This window comes from Antechinus flavipes, chromosome 3, assembly GCF_016432865.1.
Source record: "Antechinus flavipes isolate AdamAnt ecotype Samford, QLD, Australia chromosome 3, AdamAnt_v2, whole genome shotgun sequence".
NCBI classification, from domain to species: Eukaryota; Metazoa; Chordata; class Mammalia; order Dasyuromorphia; family Dasyuridae; genus Antechinus; species Antechinus flavipes.
The window spans coordinates 320,492,865-320,508,700 of NC_067400.1; the positions used below are offsets into that span (position 1 = coordinate 320,492,865).

At 39.3% G+C, this 15,836-nt stretch overlaps 1 protein-coding gene across 12 annotated transcripts in view; it reads left to right on the top strand.

The window, feature by feature from the left end:
* KALRN (kalirin RhoGEF kinase) overlaps window positions 1-15,836 on the top strand; it is a 927,260-nt gene that overhangs the window by 641,284 nt on the left and 270,140 nt on the right. For 11 of the 12 annotated variants that reach the window (XM_051985449.1, XM_051985462.1, XM_051985457.1 and 8 more), the window contains one exon: window positions 4,331-4,433. In XM_051985449.1, the coding sequence (XP_051841409.1) occupies window positions 4,331-4,433 (103 nt within the window). Of the gene's footprint in view, window positions 1-4,330; window positions 4,434-4,863; window positions 5,065-15,836 lie in introns of all 12 variants that reach the window. The other variant, XM_051985455.1, reaches the window with a different exon arrangement.

Here is a 15,836-nt window from a genome sequence, read left to right on the forward strand (position 1 = left end):
AAAATAAGGGAAATTCTAATCGTAAATTAGTTTAATGTTATTAAATATTAATCAATTAATTGTTAGATGTTAATAATTAATAGATTATATAAAATTATGAGAGGCAACATGGTGTGGTGCATAGGGAGCTGGATCCAAACCAAGAAGAAGTCCTGCTTCTGACACGTGCATCAGCTATGTGCCCCCAGGTAGCCAAAAACATTTCTTGAACTCATACTATGTTCCAGTGACTGTGCTAAGCACTTTATCATCTCATCTGATGTTATCTCAAATGATCTTCACAACAACCCTGGAAGCCAGATGCTATTATTATCTCCATTTTACAGATGAGGAAACTAAGGCCGACAATACAGGGTCATACAACTAGTAAGTGTCTAGCAGGGGTCCTCAAACTACGGCCGATGGGCCAGATGTGGCAGCTGAGGACATTTATCCCTCTCACTCAGGGCTATGAATTTTCTTTATTTAAAGGCCCACAAAACAAAGTTTTTGTTTTTGCTATAGTCCAGCCCTCCAACAGTCTGAGGGACAGTGAACTAGCCCCCTATTTAAAAAGTTTGAGGACCCCTGGAGGGCTACATTTTAACTTATGTCTTCCTGATCTCTTACCCAGCCTTCTAATCTCTGTGAAACCTAGATGTCTACTAAGACTGGTAGTTGCAAAGAAGGTACCAATCTATAAAGGTAGAGGAAGTTTCCTGATCTGGGAATTCTCTATATCAACAAAATCTCAGGTCCAGTCTCTATCCCTTTACCTAATGAATTGTATTAAGAAAGAGTCCATTTCTTTCTCCTCTACCTATGAAGCACATATTTATCAAATAAATTTTTATGTAGGCTTAAAAGGCAATGTGGAAAGGCAGATCAGTGCAAGGATAGCAAAGATAGTTAGAATCACAATGATCTGGGTTAAAACTTACCTCCCACATACATTGACTATGTAACTCTGGGCAATTTATTTCACCCGTCATTGTCACCAAGAAATTCATGACTATAGGTTGTAGAGAAATTATGTTTTAGTATTGGTAAATTTTTTAACCAAACTGGTGCTCCATTATACTTAATGCAAGAATGTTTCTGACATCCCTTATTTTTCAGGTGAGGAAACTGAGGTTCAGAGAAAGTTAAGTATTTTACCCAGTATAACCCAGAGAAGATGTGGCAAAGCTAGGATTTGATCCATCATTCCTTCCACTGCACCATGCTACGCCCTAAGGGGAGGTAGCCTCAATTTTCTCATCTGTAAAATGAGCTGGAGAGGAAAATTACAAACTGCTTCAGTGTCTTTGCCGAGAATACTCCAAATGGTTTAATAAAGAGTTGAAAGAAAATTCAGGATATATACAGAATAAATAGAAGCTAATCTGAGTTGGAAAGTCATGAACACTGATGAGGGGTTCAAAAAGGGATCCATTTCTATTTGAATTTGATACTGCTGGGCTGACTAATAACCAGCTCAGAATGGAAATATTCCTACAAATAATAGTCACATACAAGTAACCCATATGTGGCTGCATGTGATACTTCAAGAATCAAGGCAATCTTTAAGCAAGGCTGCACTAAGATATTTGAGACACCCTGAAGTTAGATGGCTACAATATGACTCATACTTTGCCCCTGGGATCCATGCACATGCATATGATTAATGATTTAATGAAAGCTTAGATCTACATGAAGATAGAAACTCTAGAATCAAAAAACCTAAAATCATGGCTCTAACATTAAATTTAGTTATGTAATTTTGGGTGAGTGGATTAAGGTCTTATGATTACATTGGCATCCCCACATGAAAAAATAGAGGTAATGATATTTGCATTGCCCATCTCAAAGAGTTTTCTTTCTGAAGGCCAGAAGAGATAATAGGTTTATAAGTTCATAGCAGGAGGAGACCATGTCATCCAATCCCCTCATTTTGTCAATGAATAAACTGAGACCCAAAGAAGTAAAGTGATTTGCCTGAATTCAAGCAAATGGTAAGCAACAGAGCTGGGATTTTGTCTTCTGATCCTTGGATACCAGATCTGTTACTCTTTACATTATTCTATGAGATCAAGAGACCTTGACATCATGGATTTGAAGCTGACTGGCTGGAATGTCAGAGTATAAGATCATAGATCTAGAACTGAAAAGAACCTTTTCAGCCTCTCATTCTAGAGATGAAGAAAAAGAAGACCAAAAAGAAATTAAATGATTTACCTAAAATCACACAGTTCACAGCAAAGCTTTACTGTCTCCAGAGCAAAGACATCCTTTTCCCCAGATGATGTATGTTAAGTGCTTTATATCTCTAAAGCTCAATTGACATGTGAATTCTTGTGACTATCATCATTATTACCATTGATGATGTTACCTTTCCCATGCAGAGAATCAGGTATGTAGTTCTTGTAGAACTCTGCATTGCAAAAACTGTTGTTCTCTAGGATGACTTCTCTATCACTGCTCACAAACTCCCCACCAAGTGGGAACTCTTGTTTCTTCTTCCAAACCCCAAAATTCAATCTATCCTCGAGGAAGAGAAAATAGATCGAGCCCAAAGTCTTGTCTACTTCAATCATTACATTTCCTACTTCATCTTCCTCTAAATGCAACTGTGAAAAAAGCTATGGTCCTGCTGGCCTCCTATGAAGGATTGTGCCAAAGGGGTGGTACTGGTCATGGATTCAGTGCAAGAGTGGTGGGGATGGCCCTAGAACAAGGAAGCAGGAGGATTATAATGTACATAAGCATATTTTCTGATCTAACCTCCTCCCCTCTACCAAAGGGCTCCATTAAAAACATTAGAATGTCCTCAATTTGAACAAGGAGGAGATGCAAGACTGCCAGGGATGGTAGAGCTAAAAGCCAAGGACAGCCAATATCCAGACCTACCAGACACTTAGAAATTCCTAGACCTAGGAGTGACCTCTATTCTTTATATAGCTGTCCAAGGCATAGGATATGACTAGCATTTTATCTTGGAGCCTGTAGCATAATTTACTGTGTTAATGATACCAGAATTGATTAAGAATTGGATAAGGTTATCCAGACACCCAATTTACTCATTTTACAGATAGGAAACTGAGTCACAAACTGCTTGCCTGAGATCACACAAGTGGTAGATACCACTTCGAATCCATGTCTTAAATTTTTTTTGATGCACCACACTGTCCAAAATACCAAAGGGAAAGGGGGCGAGTGACTTCCTTAGAATCTGAGTCTTCAGTATTAAAGACTTAACAAAGAGAAATCTCTCCTGCAAAATTTGTCTAGACCTGTGCTTAAAGCTAGAAGAGAATTGGAAGGTTTTTTACTCTAATCTTTTGATTTCAAAAAATCGGTTATAGGGCAACTAGATGACTCAATGGATAGAGCACCAGCCCTGAAGTCAGGAGGATCTATGTTCAAATGTGATCTCAGGCACTTAACACTTCTTAGCTGTATGACCCTGGGCAAGTCACTTAACCCCAATTGTCTCAGCAAAAAAATACAAAAAAAAAAAAGTATTGGTTATTAACTTAAAGAAACAAAGGGCCAGAGAAGAAAAGTGACTTACTGTTAATGGCAGAGCTGGGACTAAAAGAATCCATTCTTCCTGTTCCCCCAACTCAGTTTTCTTTTCTCTACCACATGCTAAGGGAGCAAATAGATGGTGCAGGAGCTAGAGCACCAGATCTGGAGTCAGGTCCAAATCTGACCTCAGAGACTTACTAGCTGTGTGACCCTGAGCGTGTCACTTCATCACTGCCTCAGTTTCCTCATTTGTAAAATGAGCTGGAGAAGGAAATGGCAAACCAAAAAAACCCCAAATGGGGTCACAAAAAGTCAGACATGACAACAACAAAACACGCTATATTTCCCTTACCCCACCAATGTGAAGGAACAAATCAAGAAAAGTTCAGTTCCCGGTAGCAACCCTGCTGTTTCTGCTTGTTTGCTTTTTTCCATATTACTTATGGTCTACTTGCCTATCCTTCCCCCAGTCCAGGTATGGCACAGGGCAGAGCCTCCTGAATAACCACTCCAGGGCTCCTAGCCTGGAGGCTGGGCTCTGACTAAGATGATATGTCTTCCTGCTGCCCCTTATAGACCGGTGCCCAGTGCTGGCCTGGGGAATTGTGGGGGGAGGGGTCATTCTACTTGCAGCCACCCACATGGTGATTATGGGCTTTGCCCCATGTCAGAGGTGACATCACTGGAAATCACAGAGTGAACCTTCTTCCAGCTGGGTGATTTGAGCCAAATCCCTGCCTGAAAAGGCTCTCCCATTCCCAGATGGAGACCGCCGTTTGCTTCTTAAGCCCATGGTCATTTCCTCTCCCTCCACCCCTTCCCTCTTTTTCTCCCCCTGCAGGGATGGAATAGATGATATCGACAGCCAGGGGGATGGGAGCAGTCAACCGGACACCATCTCCATCGCCTCCAGAACCTCTCAGAACACAGTAGACAGTGACAAGGTAGGAGAGTTTCCTAGCTTCCTACCCCCCTCCCAGGTCTTTCTGGCTTCCTGCCCCTTGGAGAGACCCCCCTTCCCCAAGAAGCCTCTCATCTAGGGGATATAACTCAGAAGGTTATATTCTCAGGAGGGGGGCGGGGAGAGCGGAGCACTGGAGTGGGGCTGGATAAGGTACGTCAGACCTGGGGACTGCACTGGGGATGGAGGCTCAGGGTTGCTTGGTCAGTCCTCCAAAATACTTCGAGAGAGTTGTTGGGATGAGAGGTGGTAGCAAGGAGCGAGTCTCGACATCCCTGCCCGTCCCTTTCTCCAACGCTCCATCTTGGAGCTCTTGGCTGCTCTGCTTTCCACAAGGACAGGAAGTCTTGGGGCATTTTTCTGCGTCTTTTTTGACCGCTGCTTCCTTATGTTCATACTGACCTGAATGCCAGCCCAAGAGAGTGATTTGGAGGATGGCCAGGGTGCAGCTGGACGGTGGGAACGTTATCCACGGTGCTTTCTATGGTGATATGACCTTTCTCCCGAGGGGACCTGTTTGGAATCCTGGGACTCAGTCCCCCAGGGCAGAGCCAGCGAGGACAGAGTGTGTGAAGCAGTTTGGAGAGGATGTGTCAATCTTGGCCACCACCCGGGTAGGTAGCTGTGTCAGGTCTTAAGCCAAGTAAGCATGTGTCATGAGGTCTTTCGTGGGGAGAGAAAGGAAGGGCGCTCACGGCCCAGACCATTTCTTGACCCCCCAGCTGGGCAGTGGAATCCATCCAGCTGTCTGAATGTCGTGGTCTCCCTCCTTTGTGATGGTTGCGCGTACGTCCCACCCTTGCCCACCCAGCGTGGGCAGGGATGGGAGTGGAACTGGCATTTCTGCTGCATGTTGGTGGCCTTTGTTGTTGGTGAAGCTCTGAGGCCTCGAGTACCATCTGGCTCTGGCCTGGTGCACTGGCCGCCCCCTCCCCCTAAGGCTGGGAGAACAGGCTGTGTCCATACTTCATGTTCACTCTCTACACTTGGGACTACCTATTTGGCCTGGTAATTTGTTACTAATTAATTAGGATTTTTCCCTAAGTCTCTCTCTGTAGAACAGAATTGTTATCTAAATCCTGTGATAATTATGAAGTAAAAAGCCCTGATAAACTCCAGAAGCAGCCTAGCGTAGTGGATAGAGGGCCAGCCTCAGAGTCTGGAAAAATAATGATAATAATAATGGTGGTGATGATGGTGATGATAACTAACATTTGTAGAGCCCTTTCTGTGTGCTAGGCATTAGGCTAAGTGCTTTTTTATATAATTATTATCTCATTTGAACTAAGTTCAAATTTTATCTTGGGTATTTACTGGCTCTGTGATCCTGGGAAAATCACTAAACCCCTTCAGTACCTCAAACAATTCTCTAAGATACTAATTGGAAGAACAGTTCCAGATCTGTATTGATAGAGGGAATTTTCTCGTCTGTCTCATCTTACCCCAATATAATTAGAGATATAGACTTTTAAACTTTTTTAAAGACATCACTCTAAAGTAGTAAATTCTCCTTGAGCATAAGTTCCCAGACTTCCATGGTTCAATTAGCCAGTCCCTTGCCTTTAGGCAGAATAGCACTGAAAGCCTTCTTTGACTGTGGAGAAGGATCAGGGGTCTCTCTTTTTAGAATCTATGCAGAGATAATTCTTCTTTTCCTCATTTTCCATATTTAGCAATTTCTCTAGACTTGTCCTGTAAATGCAACCTTGTTTTGGAATAAATGCCATGTATGGACACAGCCTATTAGTCCCCAGTTTCAAAGGTCTTTGCCCCAGCTCTCCCCCCAAGCTGGCTCTGCATTTTCCCATCAAAGCCTCTGACTCACACAGAGCCTTTAACTGAGGAAGTGGTTGCTGGTTGAAATTTGGCTTGGGGAAACCCAGATCCCAGTTATTCTTCATGCTTCCTCCCAGGTAAGTGAGACTATCTTCCAGCAAGTATTGTGAGAACTAGGAAAGTTCCCCCCATATGTCTTCTTTTCTTATGAAGTCATAAGACTGCAAATTTAGAGCTGGAAGGAGATTTAGAGATTTAGAAGTCACCTAGCCCAGTCCCTTTTATTTTATACATGCAAATACTGAGGCCCTAAGAAATTAAGTGAAATTTATATAAAATTTCACACACACACACACACACACACACACACACACACACACAAAATTACCCAATATCACCCAAAAAGTGGTAGAGTCAGACTTTGAACCCAAGTCCTCTAATTTCATGACCTAGACGCTGTCCATAATACCATGCAATTCAGATCAGTGGAATTGGGGGTGGGAGTACCAAGCTGAAGTATGTGGATAGGATACTGGAGCTCCCATGGGACAAGGTTATCAAAAGGAAGATGGATCCTCTGGATCTTCCATCCTAACATCTTCATTTCACTGAGGAGAAAGGAGCTAATGCCTAGAAAAATGAGATAACTTGCCCCAAAACACACCACTATTCAAAGATAAGGAGAGCTAGATCTAGAAGAACCCATGTTTCCAGATTCTCCACTCAGTTCTTTATCAATTCTAAGAGGCCAAGTCCTAAACCATCCCCTCCCTTAAAAGATCAATAATCAGCATCCACTGATTAATCCTAGTGAATATTCTCTAAGGTGGGGTTGTCAAACTCATATGGAAATGTTGGCCCCCAATCTGTAAATAAGGATCCCTGAGTATTGCATATTGACTTAGAAAATCACACGTGTTTATACATATATATAATTATATAAAAATATGATATATACCATATTGTATATGATTATATAAATTATAAAATATATGTTATATTTTATAATTATATAACATAATGGTATATAATGCATTATTATATAATATAATTATATATTCTAGAATTTATTACAATTGCTATAATGAATACATTTTAGTTACAGTGTTATATTACATGATAAATAATATATAAAATATGTATCATATGTAGTAGTTAAGTATATAATTAACATAGTAACACATAAAAATCAAATATGAATTATATTTTAATCAAATTTGGGTCATACCAGGTACACTGCAGACCCTAAGTAGCTCATAGACCCTATGTTTAATATTTTTACTCTAAAAAAGCTAATCAAAATATCCTTGGTAAAACAGTTGCTTTGTAAGTAGCCCTGAAATGGGTTCAAAGAAAACAGATAAAAAGGAAAGAAAATATATAGTTTTTTTCTTTGGGTACTTCCAGGATAATGAAACATGATAGATCCCTATAATCAAAATAATAATAATAATCGTATATCTTTATGTAACTATCTAATAACCTTCTCTCTCAGAATTTTATCTAACATGATTCCCTTCTAAATGTGTCCAATCCTCTTCTACTTGTCGTGTGTCCTTTATGGAAAAGAAAAACAGCCCACTCATTCTTTTTGTCAGGAAGTAACTCTTTGGGTTTGTTGCTGAGAATCTCAGAGTAGGGCTTGGAGATCACCTAGCTCTAGTCCCTTTATTTTACAGAAACAGAAACAAATCTTTTGGAGTTGAGATTATTCATAGTCATACAGTCAATATCTGGCAAAACCAAGAGTCCAATCCAAATCTTCTGATTCATAACCCTGCATTTCCAAATTTAGGGGTTAAGTTTAAAAACTTAAGAGGCTCCACCTCTACTCTTCCTTCAAAGCCTCTAATATACATCTCAATCAGGTAGGATTTATTAAACACCAGCCATCATTCTCGGCACCCCCAAACACAAAGATCGAAAGAGTGAATACATCTGTGAAGTAATGGAATATCCTCTCCAATAATGATAACAATAATAACAATAATGACATTTTATAGGGCACTTTCTATGTGCCAAACATTGTGCTAAACCACTTTACAAATACTATCTCATTCAAGCTTCACAACGACTCTGTGAGGTGGATGCCATTATTATCCCCATTTTACAATTGAGGAAACTGAGGCAAAAACAAAAGTGGGTCAAAAACCTGGGGTCATGCAGCTAATAAGTGTCTGAGTTTAGATTTGAATGCAGGTCCTCCAAGATTTTATCCACTGGGTTATGATCCAACTGTCTCATGTTGTGGGTCCCCTAGGTCCTTTCCCTTGAGCTGAGGAAAGGAGGAGCAGCACAATAGGGGATGATGGAATGGAAGGCATAGAATTATTCCATCTCTTTCTCCTTTCATAAATCATTCTCTACAGCTCTGTGCCAAAAAGGACTCCAATGAAGCCAAAGCAGGGGAATTGGGTGATCTTCGGGAGAGGATAATTGCTAGTGTTGTTTCTAACTTTAGGAAGAAGGCAAAAAAGAAAAAGAGGTGGAAGTTGGTCTGGTGGATATAATTCTTGGTAAAAATACACATAAAACATCACCTCATTAAGAAAACAGAATACTTAAGGGAAGGGCTTCATGAATATTTATTTCATTCAATTTCTTTAACATTCCAACATTCTACCAGAGATAAATAACCCAGTGTCCCCCTTGACTGTACATCATTCTTCAACAGGAAGGGCATTATTAGACTGGTAGAAATCTTCATCTCAATCACAGGCTTTCAAGCTATAAGGTTCTAAAGAGACAGACCATCTGGATTCCTCATTTTACATATGAGGAAATTGAGTCCCAAAAAGAAAAAAACAACTTTCTCAAAGCCATGGAATGAATAAGTGGCAGATAGGGTTTGAATCCAAGCCATTGGACTCTTAATTCAGTATTTTTTCCATTGTATTATAATGCACCTACCTACTTCCCCCCACTTTTTTTTTTTTTTTTTGCAATCCAACAAAAATTTATCAAGTGTTTATTAAGGGAGAAAAGTCCTCCAAGTGATGTGGGAAAGACAAAGTTTAAAGATCAAACACATTCTCTTTCCTTATAATCTTCCATATTGTCACAAAAGTCTAGTGATATGTCAATTTTAAAATTTCCACCTCACTATTCTTTTTTTAAAAAAATTAATTATAAGTTTAGCAATCAACAGACTTTATAAAACCAGGAAACATTTTATTCCCAGATATCTTGGTAATTAGCTAAAGTACAGTTGCAGATTTCAGGAAGTCTCCTAACTTGGGACAATTTTTTAAAAAGGCATTATTGATACTTAACACTTCCTAGCTGTGTGACTCTGGCATTTAACCCCAATTGCCTCAGAAAAAAAGGCATTATTGTTTTTTAGTCACGTCTGACTCTTCATGACTAGGGACCAGAGCACACCAATATTGTTCATGGAGTTTTCTTAGCAAAGTTACTGAAGTGGTTAGCCATTTCCTTCTCCAGTGAGTTAAATGACTTACCTAAGGTCACATAGCCAGTTAGTAGCTTAAGCTGGATTTAAACTCAGTTCTTCCTGATTTCAGACCCAGCACTCTATCCAATTAGTCACTTAGCTACCTTCTGGAAAAAAGGGTGGGTTATGGTGACCTAGAAAGTAGTATTAACTAGGAAAGCTGAATCAGATTGAAGAATTTGTAGCAGAATACAAAGAGGTCCCTTGGTATCAAACCCCAATGTGCTACTTTAGAATCAGAGCTCCTCCTAGAAGTTTTTTATACAGTGAGTTCTCCATTATCCATTATTATGGAGTACAAAGGTAAAGAAGTGGTGTCAGTGGTGAGTGTGGAAGTTGAGGTCTAGAGAAATGAGCCTAACTAATCTAATTCTATCTAATCCAACAAACTTTTTTTTTATATTTGATTTGATGAGATTTTTTTTTATGTTCAAAAATCACTTTTCTCTCCCTCCTCACCTATCCTGCAAGAGAGGGGGAAATATAAATTAATAAAAATTTATTAAACACCTTCCATGGTAAGACAATATATTCTATGCCAAAATAGTAAGACAAAATGAAAATCAGCCCCTATCCTCAAGACACTTACTTTATATTAGACAAATGGGTTAGACTTTGGGCAAGATGGAATCTACTCCCTAACAACTACTCTAGTAAGACAAATGGACCCAAATTTAAGGGATTACCAATGTCAGTAAAAAAAAAAGAAAAAGAAAAAATGTTTTCTTGATTGTTGCTGTTCAATAGTTTAGTTGTCTGAATCTTTGTGACCCTGTGTGGTGTTTTCTTAGCAAAGCTACTAGATTGATTTTCCATTTCCTACTCCAGTGGATTAATGTAAGCAGGGGTTAAGTGACTTGCCCAATATCATAGGCTGAATTTGAACTCAGGTCTCTCTAGATTCTGGGTCTAGCACTCTATCCACTGAGTCACGTAGCTGTGAATAAAAGTATCCTAACCACAGAATGAAATGATGACAGAAGACACTTGGAGGCTTTTGTCTAACTGTACTAATGGCAACAACTATAATAACTAGAATGTGGATTTAAATAAGGAAGTTATAGGGTTAAAAACCATTTGAGGAAAAAATCATTTGGGATCCATTCATGTCCATACATTAATCCTACTCTTATACTAATGCAAGAAAGGTTCTGGAGCTCAGGGATTAAATCTGTTCTCTAGCTGTTTTTTCATTTTATTTTTTCAAATTTTGACCTCATGGATGAATTTCTCTGGCAGTAGGGGGAACTATTTATCTAGGTATCTATTTAAGTAGAATTATCTTTTTTTCACCTTTTTTTGTGCCAAACTTTTTAGAATAAAGGGCATATGTTCCTTTTTGTTTTATAAGGTAGGGGAAGGAGTGTTAAGAGACTGGACTAAAGAAAAAAGAGAGAGTGGGGAAAGTAGAAGATAAAGGTGATAGAAAAGCCTTCTTCTTTAGCTACTGCTACATTCCTTAGAATCTTGTTCCCCCACCCTAGGGTCTTTCTCCAACTCTAGATTTGCCTTCTGAGGACATATCTCACAATATCCTTCCTCGCTCAGGGCTCTTCACCATCATAACTCAGCCCAGTCAATGACACTTAGCGGCTGTCTGGCTCATCTCCTTGAAGCAGACTTCCTATACCTTTCAAAGCAATAGTTAGCTTTCTGAAAATTAAGATCTGCTCATAAATAAAGAGTAGAAGAGACTCTCAGGGTTTGTTCTCTTTTCTATGATCACATGGATACATTCAGAGAAAACTATTCTAAGTTTTATTATCTAACCTAGAGGAATAACTCTAATAATGGCATTTCAGGCAAAGTAGGAGAGCAGGACATGTCTATGAAAAATTCAGTTTAAAGTAGTCGGGAACTTGTAACATCGCTCAAATATCACTAAGTATAGCACCAGGGCACTTCACCTTTGTTAAGGACTGACCTTAGGTTTAGTCTATTGAATTTCACAATGTTTCATTCAGGAAAGAACCAGGACAAGCCACTTAACATTTATGGCCTCAGTTTCCTCATCTGTAAAATCTTTGAAGGCATTGTACTAGATGAATTGTAAGGTTCCTAGCTCTAAATCTATATAAGCACAAAATCCTATCATTTCTTAGGATGGAAATGGAAAATTTCAAACCAACAAGTTGGATGCCAAACTATGACTCAGCCCACAAAAGCTTTATAATTGGAAACTTCTAAAGGGAATTTCAATATGGATGTCATGGTTACAGATTAAAAGCTGACAAATATATTCAACTAGAAAGAATAGTAAATTTCTCCATATTTTAATTATACTTCTCTATACAAAGCTAATTGATTATTTGCCTATAAAAGATTTATGCTTTGATTATGATCATTTGTTAATGAAATCCATTTGCATTTCACAAGTATATTAAATGAGACAAAGACCTGTGGGAAAGCATTTTAAGATGTATCAGTAAGGGTTTATCTATATAAAATGTGGACAAAAGGTATGAATCTAAAAATTAGTAGATCTGTGTATGGTAGAAAAAGGGATGATATAGGTACTCTTGGCTAAAGGTTCCAACTTCATCCAAAATCCAGAATGTTCATTTAAACATAAATGGAAGAGACAATAAATACAGGAAGGAGAAAATAGCAGATAATTGTTAACAATCTAGGCAAGTGGATAGCCTGGGCAGAGGTGGTTAACAACAAAATGACAAGGCTGTCAAAGCTAATGATAATAATTATTATGATAGTTAACATTTTTCTCACTTCATACTACATGCCAATCACTGTGCTAAATGCTTTACAATCATTCTCTCATTTGATCCTCATTAACAACCCAGGGGGGTAGGTGCTAATACTATTTCCATTTTACAGATGGGAAAATAGAGGCAAACCAAGCTTGAGTGACTTGTCCAGGATCACTCAGCTAGTAAATGTGTAAGACTAGATTTGAACTCAGGAAAAGGAGTTTTTCTGACTCCAGACATAGAGCCAACTAGGTGCCCCCAGTCAGAATCCTATGGTTCAGGGTAGGAACTTGGAAATAATCTAGGTACCCACTTCTATGTATATTCTTGGATGTAAGAGTGCATTCTTGGTTCTCTTTCACACAACCTAGACCCACCCCCACAATTTCAGTACAAATTGCCTATGTTCTGAAGGCTTAACATTCCTACATTGGGTAACTCATGAAAATTACCCCCAGATGTTTTATTCTTTGGTTACCAAGGAATACATACAGACACACATGTATTGTGTGTGTGTGTGTGTGTGTGTGTGTGTGTGTGTGTGTGTGTATTTCAAGGCATTGAATAGGAATAGCTTCAAGCAATATAAGATGTTTCTCAAATTAGTAGTTGGGACCCCCAGAGGCAGGGTACAGGAACTGATCCAGGATTGGGAGTGAGTTGAGTCATGAATACCAGAATTATAGAATTGCAAACAGTTGTTGGATGCCAGCAGAAAACTCCTGGCTTCAGGAATGAGATGGTCCAACTTCTTAGACATTTCATCCTGATGTGTAAAATCTGTTTTGATCACAAGAAGGAAATAATTGACTTTTAATTTGGGGTAATGGGAGGTCTGGGGACCATGGAGTCATTAGAGGAGGCATTAGATTTCAAGAAGTCTGAGGTACCCAGAAGGAAATGATAAAACATGACTCTATCAGCTTCACAGACCCATTTTTATTAAAAGTGTCTCCCTTCTCAGAAATGCATTTCCCTGATGTCCTAAAATAGAAAGGAACTACTATTCTTTAGCATTGCCTTACAATGTCTTATTATTGTGTTGTCTGTTTCTTCCAACTACCCCAAGCCCCTTTCATTGCCCACCCATAATCATTTCCTATGTACTACTGAAAAAAAGAATAAAGCATGAAACTATGGGAAGACAATAAGGCATTAAATAAGGGCAGTTTGTGGGTGTGTGGTTTTGTTTTGGGTTTTTTTCTGGAAATTATTACAAGAGTAAGTTTGCTAAAGACCTCCAAGGTTAGCTAGACCAGCATGGCACTTTCTCCCATGCTCTTGCCTCTAAGCTAAATCATGTTCTGTTACTGACAGGCTGGAAAGGGAACTGTGTAGGTTTTAACACCTAGCTGATGTTCCAGAGCCCAGCCTGTTGTGCAAGGAGCCACCATCTGGGGGGTAAATCTGTCTCCAGTCTCTTAGGAGAGAGGAAAGGAGGAAAGAAAAGAAGCTAAGTAGAAGGAGAACACAGCTCTGGTCTTAGAAACTGGGACATCCTTGAGTCTCAATACCAGATGAACCAATCAGCCTGAGAGAAATACTTCAAGGGTTTTAAAGTTCATAGTGAAAAGTAATTTTAGATTCAGAAAATGCCAAAATTGGAAAATGTCATATGAATATCTGGCCTAGGTTCCTACCTTTGGGCAAGATGACCATATCATCCTGGATAGCTGGTTGTCTGCTCTGTTCTTCAGAATCTCCAAAGATTGGGACTTCACTTCTTCCCTAAATAGCAAAAGAACTAAGGTTATCTGCTTTGTGGCTGATCCTGCCTTGCTGGGGAAGAAGGAGTGGGGGAAGATTTGCATTCCACAATTCTGCATTCTACCCAAGACAGAGCTGAACCCCAGAGTTCAAGAAAGAGTTTCATTTAATTTCCTCCAAAACTTGCCTCTCCCCATTCCTGCTCTAGACGTTTCTCTCTGTCCCATGTAGTGTCTATCTTTTAAGTGATGTTGTCCCCAAGGATTAAGGAACGTGTGCCAGAGAAAAGAAATCATCAACCCTGGGATGTAGGTACTATTATTATCCTCAATTTATAGTTAAGGAAACTAAGATAAACAGAGTTTAAGTGACTTGCCCTGAATCACATAGTTAGTAGTGTCTAAGGTCTGTTTTGAACTCAGATTTTCTTGCCGCTAAGTAGTAGGAAGGGATTTGAAACTCTAGTAACTGGGGAATTCATCTCAACCTTCTAGAGGCTGGGGAAAACATCTATTTAAAACCCATTTATGAGCCAGGCACTGTGCTAGATAAATGAAATGTAAAGACCAAAATGACCCAGTCTCTGCCTCCAAAGAACCTGTATTCCTTTGGGGAGAGATAGATATATACACGAATAAGTGTCAACAAAACACAGGGTAATTTTTCTTCTTTTCTTTGGAGGGGAGAAGGTATTAGCAACTGGAATCATTAGGACAAGGACCTGAATCAGGATAGTGGCCATGTGAGTAGAGAGAAGAGATAGAAGAAATTGTTTGGTGATATTGATTAATAAGACCTAAGAGCAGATTAGACATAGGAAAAGAGAAAAAGAGTCCAAGAGGAATCCAAAGTATTAAGCCTGAATCCCTGAGAGTACAGTGCTGCTACTGGTAGAAATCCTAAAGTTTAAAAGTAGAACAAGTTTAAGGGAACAGTTATGTTTTGTGCATGGCATAAATTTGGAGCTAGGAAGGGCCTTAGGGGCCATCCTCATTTTATAGTTGTGGGAACAGAGATCTATGGTGATAAAATCATTTGCCTATTATCACATAATTTGTTGTTCAATCATTTCAGTCATGCCTGACTCATTGTGACCTCATTTGGGGTTTTCTCAGCAAAGACACTGGAAAGGATTTTGCCATTTTCTTCTCCAACTCATTTTACAGATGAGGAAACTGAGGCAGGCAGAATTAAGTGGCCCAAGGTTACACAGTTAGCAAGTATCTGAAACCAGATTTGAACTCATGAAGAAAAGTTTTCCTTAACTTCAACACTCTATCCACAGTGTCACCTAGCTGCCCCATTACTGATGTCCTTTCAGAACCCAGGGTTCTTTCCACTATACCCTATAGCTTCTTATGCTATGATTGAGATGCCAGGAATACCTGTGAAGATGTCTGATGATTAATTAGGCAGCAGTAAAGAAAGATCTTTTTATGTAATTATATTATTATCTATTGATCATTCTGCAGAGGGATGTCACTTACCCCCAGGTTTGCTTAGCACTAATGTCAAGCATATCATAAATGCCCCAAAAGTACTCCCAGAACAGAACTGAAGCTCTCAGACAAAATCCTGAAAATGAATATGGAGTAGAATCTCTGGAGTTTGGAGGGCATGTTCATTCTGAGTGGAGAGGAAAGGATTGGAACATGATTGAGTTGCAGATGTTCTATGCAAATATTATCAGAGAAGAAAGAATTCTGGGACATCCCAAAGCTGAGTATGGGTCTAATGAGGA